Genomic DNA, 10,698 nt, shown 5'->3' on the forward strand with positions numbered 1-10,698 from the left:
AGAACATGCAAACTCCGCACACATGTGACCCAGGCGGAGACTCGAACCCAGGTCCCAGAGGTGTGAGGCAACAGTGCTAACCACTGCACCACCATGCCGCCCTACACTGAAACCATTGGATAAAACAAATAAAAGATATTCAGTTCATGTTATATACAATAGATATTCAGTTCTTTTTACATACAATAGTAATTGTAAATAGTAAATAGTAAAAATATTTTAACATAAATTCAATTTGAAAACAAAGAATTATGTTGGTGTGAGGCGGAATATCTGATGAAATTAGGACATCTCCAAAGATCATAGAGTTTACAGTTAGCATTCCAATATCTCCCTGTTGAATGCCATTCTGTACAACATTACAGCATGTTCTATGCATGAGGTTCAAAGATTCGGGGGGAAAAAATCAGGAAACCTTCAAGAATATGACGTTTTGCTAATTTATCAAAATGGTCACATCTTTGACACATGCTTATTGAATGATGGGCCTGTGCATAACGTAATATAAAAGATAGCTTTAAATTTAATTAAGAATTGGAGCGCTCTCACTGAATTGCTAATGATGAAAGGATGGAGACACAAGAGCCAATAAGGGTGCAGGGGACATTACGAATAGTCTAAGTTAAGGTGGAATGGTCGTTTTTGGCAAATTGACTATACTTGACAACACGTAGTAAAAATGGCTGTAATTTAAAGCTAGTAATGAAAGAAGATTGATGCAGACGATCAATATACTGGTTCTTTACACATCAAAAATGCCAGTCCTGACAAAAGACATCAATGCCCTGTGCAATGCCTTGGCAAGACAAACATTCATGGGATTTTTCTGTTCAGCAAGCAACATGACACAGGACTTGGCAAATGACTACATGAATGGCACCCAGGGGGGTCATTTGTATATCAAGCCACTGCATGTTAGTTTCCATATTTGGCTTTCATATTTACAAATTGTTTACTAAACCCTTCATGCATTTATATTGCGTATTAGCAAGATCTCTTGGAACCTTAAAATTTATAATTTACTGTGGCAAACATACCTGTATGGAAAAATGTTTTTCATTGTATGTGCTTTCTCTGAAAGAAATGCGACCCAAGAGAACTATATCTCATCGCCTGACATTTTTGGCTGGAAGAGTACCAGCCCAGGAGTTCTGCTACTAAACAAACAAAGCCTTTGAAAAGTCAGCTAGTCAGTCAGCAAACACCAGTGACATTGTGACTGAGAGGGACTGCCCCTCTCCTGTAGTGGCAATGTGCTCTTAATCAGTGTAGTGAAAAAGCATGCCAGGCCAAGTGCTCTCGCTTTAGTTTCATACACAGGTGCTTCATAAGCTCAATTGTCCCTTTGGGCTTGGATTGTTTGACCAGCTGCAAGAGGTTCCATTTAAGGATAGAAGCGGCTATATTGATATATCAAAACACTGTAATGCCAATACCATGCCCTTTTATGTAAAGGTACAGCTCAAATAAGCACTGGCAGGTGTCTGTGTAAACCACATTTAAAACTGAAGGCGTTTGGTGTCCTCAGGGGGACATCATTCAAAGGAAACTTCATCCTGAAGTGGCAGACTGGGTACAATCCATGCTGTACCACACTCTGACTGCGCCAAGGAAGCTCAGAGGATGTAAAACTGACACAAGTAAAAGCAGGAACCTGAGAGTCATTTCCTTTTAGCTCACGGGGGATGATGCTAAACCTCTTTGCCTGTGATCAGAAGGGCACCAGTTTCAGCTTGGCTTTGGCAGAATAGCCACATGTCTGTCGTTCCTGGGTGACGCCCTTAACCCCCAGCTTCTGGGGTGCTGCATGGTGACTGACCCTGTGCTCTGACACCCCCAAGCCTGCTCTGGCCTGTCTGTGTGTCTCATGGAGAACAAAATGGGGTAGGTGAGAAGATAACTTCCCCACAGGGGTAAATGAAGTATCACTATTTGATTCTATCACATCTTATGAATGAAATTGGGACCAGTCGTGACTTTGAAGGAATAACAAGAGGACAGTGAAAGGCTCATGCCGTCAGAATAGGGCTAGATTTTTTTAACTCCATCCATCCATCCATTTTCCATTACTTTATCCAATACAGGGTGTTAATATGGAAACTACCTCAGAAGCCAAGGGCACAAGGCAGGGGGGACCCAGAGTGGGATGCCAGTCCATTACAGGGCACAGACACACAAATATAGAGCCACGCACCATGAGCCATGCACTTACGGCTTGTTTTGTACTGCGGAAGGAAATATTTACCCAAAGAAAGTCACCCTCACACAAAGAGCATGGGGAGAACTATTTAATCAGAATTTTAATTTCGTTAGTTTTGTTAATAAGAACCTTGCTTTAGTGCTACCAGTGAATTAGCTCATGTCTGAAATTGAGATTGTTTACTGTGACTCGTTAAATGACAGCTGTGCCAATATCAGAATAGAATATGAGCATGTATTGCCGAGACCATGCTGAGCAGAACATATGGTTTAGTAATCAATCTGTAATCCTACAAAAGGTTTAACCAAACTGATTCTGGACATGAAGCAGACTATACGGGTGTTTTAATCTAGACCACAAGGTCACATACAATACAATTTGCTTGATATTATATTTACGTAAATGTTCAGTAAACAGTAGCAAATTTAATATTTTTGATTTCACTTATAATGGAAAGCAAGTAAAGATCAAAACCCTGTTAAACGCAATCGCAAGCTATAGCAACTGAAATATGCATTACGTTTGTCACTTGCGGGGATAACGGAGGGCGCTGTAGCAGACGTCGGACCAAATGAAAAATTATTAGAGTGAACAGATAAACAAACGGGAACACAGGGGATCAAAAAGGGGAGATTATGGCACAAGCAACAGGATCAACACAACTATAGGAATGGAACTGGGGAGCACAAGATACAAGCACTTATATACTGGATAACGGGGGAGCACAACAGGGGCAGCCGGAGAAAATCATATGAAACTTATTGAATGGTTTTTACTGGTTTGATTCTGCGATTTTATTTATTTTTGATAACTCAAATATCTGTTTTGACTAGCATTCGATTGTATTCATTTGGGAAGTAATTTGGAGTATTGATACTAGGAGTTTAAGGTAACGGCCGTAGTATCAGCGCGCGCTTCTCCTCGTGTCAAGCCTCGTGTGTGTGTGGTTACTCACCAAAAAATAGGTAATGAAATGTAACATCTGTGGTAAATTTAATGGCACGTCTTTCCGTCACAAAACATTTCACTTTCATCCAGTAAGGCAGCTACAAGCAGCACTGGTTAAGTCCACGCAGCAAAGAATTGTTGTAACGTTATTAGTAGTGTTTATCTTAGCATTAAGTAAGCGGTTGTTGTGGACATCATTTCGGAAGGATGACTTACGCCGTCCCACACATGCACGTCGCTATTGCCGATTTACACCAAAACTCCGCTAACCTGGTAAGTACAGGGCATATAAGTTCACTCGACAGGGCTAGGGGTCACTATTGTACCATTCGTCATAATATACCCTATGACCGTGAAGCACAAAGATGGATGTAGTGTTTCAGCACAGGTACGTTAGTGGCCAAAATTGTTTAAACACCAATCATTTTTGGTATTAGGCTTTAAAAACTACTATACGGATATTGGCGATAATATTTATAAACAATCAAAGAATGTTAGCAATATCGTACATTGGACGATTAAATAAATAACTGGAGCAACAGATGAATAAAGTTCTGCAGTCTCTAAAAATTGTTACTCCTTCCAACTAGTGTAGTGCCTGCTGTATTAGTAGTAGCGCAGGGAGTATTACGGAGAGCGAAAATTTCCATATTACGTGCGATACAAAGAATCCCTTCCCTGCAGCCTCACGGGTGGATCGATTTTGTAAAGACAGCGTTCACATAGATTACTAAATTCATGTATACACACGAGGGCCACTGTCTCAGAGATTACTCATTCCTAAGAAATCACCTCTGTCAACGAGCTCGGCTTGGTGAAATGATCACATAATAGTTACGAAGGAGGGTACAGCAGTAGGTTAGTCAATATCCATGCAGTTTGATTGTTTGTTCATATTAGATGCTGTCCAACATGTTATGTAGTTTTTGTTCCACACATGTAACTGGTGTATGCAGTATTCGTCATTGTATTTTGCTGTCAAGATTTTCTAAAGACGATCTGATATGCGCTGTAATAGTAAGTTAATTGTGTTTTTTTTTCTGCATTCATGCAATGAATGAAGTATTCGAAACTTTTCATTTCGATAGAAGTTCATGAAAATGTAATGTGATCTGTTTTGCAGAGCATCATAGGTGTGGTTGTTGGAAAAACCGAGGTGAAAAGCTTTCCTGACAGAAAAAGTTAAGCACTTCCTCCGTTTTTAACAGCGCGGTTTTAGTTTAAATTGGCCTGTTTATTTAACTTAAACGCTTGAACAAATGCTGCCCTCTACTGACTATTTCGGACTGAGGTCCACATACTTTTGAAGCGAGTGTTGTATTTGATTTTCCGTATGACGTGTCAGTCTTAAAGTATGACTTAAACATTTAGATATCGGCTCTGAGCGATACACCTTCAGCTTTACCATTAAAGACTCACCGGATCATTTAATCAACATTTCCTCATGGGGAACTGAGGAATACATCAATGGCCTGTCAAGCAGCTTCAGAATAGGGGACTGTGGTGAGACTTGTTTTTGCTGTACTGTTTAGTAGTACTATGCTTATTTAGTTTTTAAAATAACTATTATATTCTGTGTGGTCAAAATATGGGTGTTCTTTGCTTAACAAAAAAAAGAATATTTCTGGCAGTTAAGTGGCATTTTAATATGGAAATACACCCGAATACATACATTTAGTGCACAGATGTTTATCTTATGCTTTACATAGCAAGACATGTTTTAGATTCCTAATTTTATCCATCCCATCTGATCACTTATCCTGGTTAGTGTTACAACCTTCCCTAGTGATGTTTTAAATTCTGACTCTTAAAAAATTCTTTATCATACATTGTTCCACAAAATTACAAGACTTTTGCCATGATAACCTTATTCTGTTGCAAATCATTGATTATAATTAACAGTTTTTCTTCTCCGTTTAAGTTATTGTTGAGAAGCCCTTAACTGTCACCAAAGATCCAGAAAAAGATGATAAATTCTGCCCTTCAACTTTAAGGTAAAAATTTTCATTTTTAATAGTAATTTAGGCTTTTATTAAATTATATTAATGTCGGTCAAATTAATAATTTCTGCTTAACATATGAACATTTGAATATATTGAGTATACTCTCTTCTTTTCAGCTTGTATAGGTTGTTGTTGACTGAAAATCACTCAGCCATCAAGGTTCTTTCAGACACAGAGGCTGACTCCAGGCTCCTTTCTTTATTCCATCTGCCAGTGAAAGATCACAGAGATTTTTATTCACTGGGAGACATTGTTGCAAATGGACAGAGCTTGGATGGAAATGTAATTAATATACTTGCAGTTGTTCAGTCGGTAAGGGGATCTTACTTCTAAGACCACTTGAATTCACTCAAAAGTGCAATATAATCCCCTAAGGAATTATGACTCTTCTCAGTGTTCCCAGAGGATGATTTTTTGTCATTAGCCACAGTTGGAGGAAATGTCATTTATTTTGGATTTAGTGCTTGAAAGGTGTTTTTTTTTATTGTGCCATAGATTGGGGAACCTAAGTATTTCACAACTGGCGATGGACGCAAAGGACAAAGATGTGAAGTGAAGCTGTTTGATGAAGTTATTATGTCTTTCTGCATGATCTGGTGAGATCACTGATTATACCTCTGCTACTTTTGCAAAATGATGCACATTCTCAATGCACCCCAATGAAAATTTTATATTTGATTTAGTTGGGACAGGGAAAATATTCAATTTATTCAAACATGGATACCCAGAGAAACAGGTAGGATGGCATTCTATGTTTATACATTTTTTAAATGTCGTTTTTATAATAGAATTTTAAACTCACTCCTTGTGCTTTTAGTGCTCTTTGTTGCAGATGCACGTGTCACTTTTGATAACTTCCGAAAAAGCATGGTTGCAACAGTTATCTCAAAAACTATCATCACTGTCAATCCTGGTAAGATATTGAAAGGCACGTGGGTATAGGAAAGTCACTAGAAGAGATCAGTAAGTGATCATAATTCAAATCTGGGCCTTTCACTCACTAAATCCTACCTGGAGCCAGAAGTGAGCTAATAGGTTACAGATTCTCACCTGATCACTATAAAGCTACTTCACTGACTTAATGGTCACTTGGAGTTGCCACCAATATATTCTGTATAGTAGCCTGTGCATTTCACAAATGGAGAATTTTACAGTTACAAATATTGTGAATTGCTTTGTGGAGTTGTAAGAAGGACCTCTAAGCTCCATCATGATGACCTGGTTCCAGAGAAATGGGGATAAAGCTGGAGAAAAAACTCATTAATGATATAACTCGCTGATTTTCCATTTATCACACTTGCCTAAGTTGTTCACTAAAACATAGGTGTTAAAACTCCTTGTGAAAAACTGACTTTGACTTATCTGACTTTTCTAATTAACTTTAACCTAAGTTTTAATCATTGGCTGAATGTGAAAATATAGGTAAAATGTAATTATTAGTTATTTTTTCTCAAATAATAAGACACAAAAGAAGCTGCCCAGCTGTTCAATTATGCCAGAGACTTTGCAGGAACTGGAGCACTGGATGATCAAGAGAAACTCTCAGGAGATCAGGTGTCTTGTAAGTTGTATTTCATATTCAAAGTTAACCACGTAATATGTTATGCAGAATTGGTACCTTGCTACAGTTCTGAAATATTCACAGCAACTTCACCTTTTCAGTGGATTCTATTAGTGATGTATTTACTGTGGAACAGCTCAAAGTGAGCATCCAGAAAAACCTTGACAAGCAAGACATCATTTATGGAATCGTATACGCCTTCATCACGACATTGAATCTTGATGCTTCTGTTTCTAAAGTGATTCGAAACAGATGGTAAATATTGGTAAATTTAATATTCCTCAATAGAATAATGCACTGTGAAGTATATATTTATTTTTAAAGCAAAAATACCAAACGTCCTGTGTTTTAAATATGTTTCATTTCCTTATTTATTTAGCATGATCCCAGCATGACTTTCTTAAATTTTCAATAAAAATATTTGTGAAGACACTTCAAATGACAATGTATATACTCTGAGTAGGGTGACCAGATAATCCATATCAGGGAGGACACTTTGCGCTACTTCAGTTTTTACTAACTACTTTAAAACTGAAAGGCTCCTGTGCTTGGCTAAAGAGTTTGGTTCAGCTTGTGCTTTGACTAGTTTGTTTCCTTGATTGAAAGACTCATTCAGCTGTTTTACATTAACATTAATGACACATGCATGATTATAGGAGACTGACCAATCAGCACAGAGCAAGAACTCGGTGGTTAAGTGAAATCCAGGTCCTTTTAATTTTAAATGGTACTTTAGAATGTCCTCTCTGACATGGATTATCTGGACATCCCTACTCTGATATTCATAAAGAGGGATTCTGGCACCTTAGCTCCCCCCAGGAATCCCCAGATAAGTGTTGAATTTAGTGTTCTATTCTCAACTTTATTGTACAGTTTATATAGGTGTAGAGGAGCTGGATTACTTTCTTGCCACAGAAACAAAGCTGTTGAAAATAATTGCTTAATAAAGTAAATGGATAGTAGTGGTGCATTAGCAAGTGGATATGTTTATGGTTAGACAGGTGGCGTGTCCAGTTAGCATCATTCCCTTGGGTGTGAAATGTGATAAGATACTCAAAAGACTCTTAAATTAGAAGTTTTCTGATCATTGATTCAAGTACATGGGGAAAATATGGTATTTTAAACTAAGATATATAATGCATGAATATGTACATTTTTTAGTTTTGGTCATTATAGAGGTGTAGGATCCAAAGGTAACAATAGCAGCATTTTGAATATCATGACTAATACCACATTTTAGTTCCAGATGTTGGTATCAGGTATCTGAAGACATGCAAAACTGCAGTAATCCAGTGTGTCCCAGGGAGGCACAGCTGGCGGTCACCACCAGCTTTGATTTACTGGTGGATATTACTGACCACACGGGCACCCTGCAGTCTTGTACACTGTCTGGCACTGCTGCTGAACAAACTCTGGGCTACTCAGTGAGTAATATAGGTTTATTGTGTGTGACACACTAGTAATTAACTGTGGCCACTTCCTCTAAACTGAGACTGATTTTTCTCCAGCATCTGAATTATAGCTAGTGCCTATGTACAATTCTTTTTTTGTTATGACATATGTAGTGGTGTGTCAGTTTATTATTCATTATTAAGTCACACCTCTTTCCTTTATTTGTAAAGTAATATGTTTAGATGTTTAAGGTAAGCTTAGGTAAAAATATTATCACAGAGCAGCAGGTAAAATAAGTGCCAGTGATTGTTAATCTTACTCTTAAATCACACAGAATTGTTTCTCTTATCTCCATGATTTTCTCATATTCCTGCATGGTTAACTCTAGGTGCTCTCATTCCAATCATAATCACAATAAATGCAGTTTATTGGTGACTTGAATTTGCTTATGGATAAACAATAATTAATGCAAAAATTTGTTTTTGCATTAGGAAGAACATTTTCCATATATTAAAATATCTTAACATTGATTAAACCAACATTGGCACATATTGCATGTATATTTCAGTCCTGATGTGTTATGTAAAATACTTGCATATTCATTGAGTCAATTATATATGATAAAAGGCTATTTCTTTATTATTTCTGGCAGGCTGAAGAGTTTGTTCATTTAAAAGAAGAAGACAAAACTGCACTGAAATGGAAATTCCTACTAGAAAGATGCAAAATCTTATTGAAGGTCTGAAATTACCTGTATTTGAAATTATACATACATAGTCATTCATAACAAAATGTTCCTTCATATAACTGAATTAATGCATGTTTTGTGTTATTGATATACTTATTCATGTGAATATGGATAGTAGTGGTATATGTCTTATTGCCCTCCGTCGATTATCAGCTTTCAAGTAGTGAAAGGTATCTTTTAATTATGGGCAGATTAGGCCTTTTTAGGTGTAAAACAAAAAACGTGAATTTTATACAGGCTGAATCCTGAATGATGCTATAGAAACTGGATATTTTCTAACACCATTAACTAGTTGTAATAAGGTTTATGTGAGAGTTATATCTTCTGTCTCTTATTATTTCTGGTGTATTGCACAGTTTGCAAAGGTGGCTCAGTAGGCAGCACTGTTATCGCACTCCTGCTGGGTTGGGTGTTCATATTCTTCTCTGCGGGTGTGGAGATTTCATGTTTCCCCCAATAATACTGGAGATATGAAAAGACAAGTAGTTAGAGTAAGTGATGTCTGTAAAGTGCACATGAACTATGACTTAATGTTTGTATGTGCCCTGCAAAGGGCTGGCATCCTATTCAGGGTGTATCACACCCTGTTTCACCCTCATAACTCTGACCAGTTACAGTATGATTGGATGCAGCACAAATTATATTTAATTTCTGATTTTTCTCATAATAAATCAGTGGTTAACATAGACACAATTATTACATCACAGCATAAATATCCATTTTCTGAAACCACTCATTCTATTCAGGGGTTGGAGCTCTAGAGCCTATGGGCACAAGGTAAGGTACAACCCAAGATTGGGACCAACCCATCAAAGAGCACACTCCATCACTATTTACACCTACAGGCAATTTGATTACTCCAATTAACCTCAGCATGCTATTGCACTTTGGGGTTAAACCGGACTACCTGGGCTGCAGAAAACCCCACAATAACATGGGGAGAACATGCAAACTCCACATACACAGACTTGAACGCTGATCCTAGAGGTGTGAGGCAACAGTGCTAACCAGTGCACCACCATGTCACCCTACATAGCAGCCAAAATATTTGTTACAATTCATAAAATTAAAAAGAGCTATTTGTATACTTTTTTGTAGATTCTTCCCTCTTCAAAGACTCGAAATGGCTTTAGAGGGAATATCTTGTCCTGCACACTAGCTGACCCTGGGGAAGTGAAACAAAGCTTTACCAGAGTAGCCCTCTGAAGGAGGTCATGAAGACAGGCGTGGTTAATCCTGTTAGTTACAGAATAGTTACAGAATTTCTGCTGTTTGCATCAGAAATTTTCACTTGATCTTTTTTCAAGGTTTTGGGATAAACAGTTCGCATATGTGAGGAAAAAATACTTCTTTGGATACATCTTTGAATAGGAGGCTGAGTATATGAACAATGGGGAAATATGGTTATTGTCTTGAGAAGCAGAGTGCATAGAAGAGAAGCACAGCACACTTGAAATTCTTTACATAGTGTTTGATTCATAATAAACTCGGAGTAGGATTCCTGTTCTGTTTTGCATATTTATATTTAATAAAATGCCCTGTTTACTGTTGCGGTGTGGTCTATAAGTACCATTCTCCTGATGATCCTTTACAGTAAAACGATGTGGGCTTTTGGTATGTATAGGCAATAATTTTCTCTGCCTTAATGAGGTCATAACTTTGACTAACTCATGTACATCAACCCCTTTGGCTTGTTTTAAGAATTAGTTTGAATGCTGGAAAACTATTTCGCCAGTTGAGTTTCGCCTGTTTAAACATTTAAAATGTTCATCATGTCAATGCAGATGTAATGTCCCGAAGACTGTAAATGTGTACATAGACTACACATTATAAAAATTAAACTGTA

At 37.5% G+C, this 10,698-nt stretch overlaps 1 protein-coding gene across 2 annotated transcripts; it reads left to right on the forward strand.

The window, feature by feature from the left end:
- The first annotated feature begins 2,894 nt into the window (after positions 1-2,894).
- On the forward strand, positions 2,895-10,402 carry meiob (meiosis specific with OB-fold). Of its 2 annotated transcripts, none has more exons than XM_049014851.1 (13): positions 2,895-3,421; positions 4,272-4,329; positions 4,520-4,651; positions 5,070-5,142; positions 5,268-5,463; positions 5,647-5,747; positions 5,835-5,887; positions 5,969-6,064; positions 6,614-6,712; positions 6,814-6,967; positions 7,953-8,136; positions 8,757-8,843; positions 9,951-10,402. In XM_049014851.1, exons 1-13 carry the CDS (start codon positions 3,356-3,358, stop codon positions 10,056-10,058), a joined length of 1,407 nt encoding a protein of 468 aa, XP_048870808.1. In that variant the 5' UTR covers positions 2,895-3,355; the 3' UTR covers positions 10,059-10,402. The 2 variants fall into 2 exon arrangements, with proteins under 2 accessions (XP_048870808.1, XP_048870809.1); XM_049014852.1 differs by lacking the exon at positions 2,895-3,421 and adding an exon at positions 3,492-3,536.
- The last annotated feature ends 296 nt before the right edge of the window (positions 10,403-10,698 follow it).

The sequence above is a fragment of the Brienomyrus brachyistius genome, chromosome 5 (assembly GCF_023856365.1).
Source record: "Brienomyrus brachyistius isolate T26 chromosome 5, BBRACH_0.4, whole genome shotgun sequence".
NCBI lineage: Eukaryota > Metazoa > Chordata > Actinopteri > Osteoglossiformes > Mormyridae > Brienomyrus > Brienomyrus brachyistius.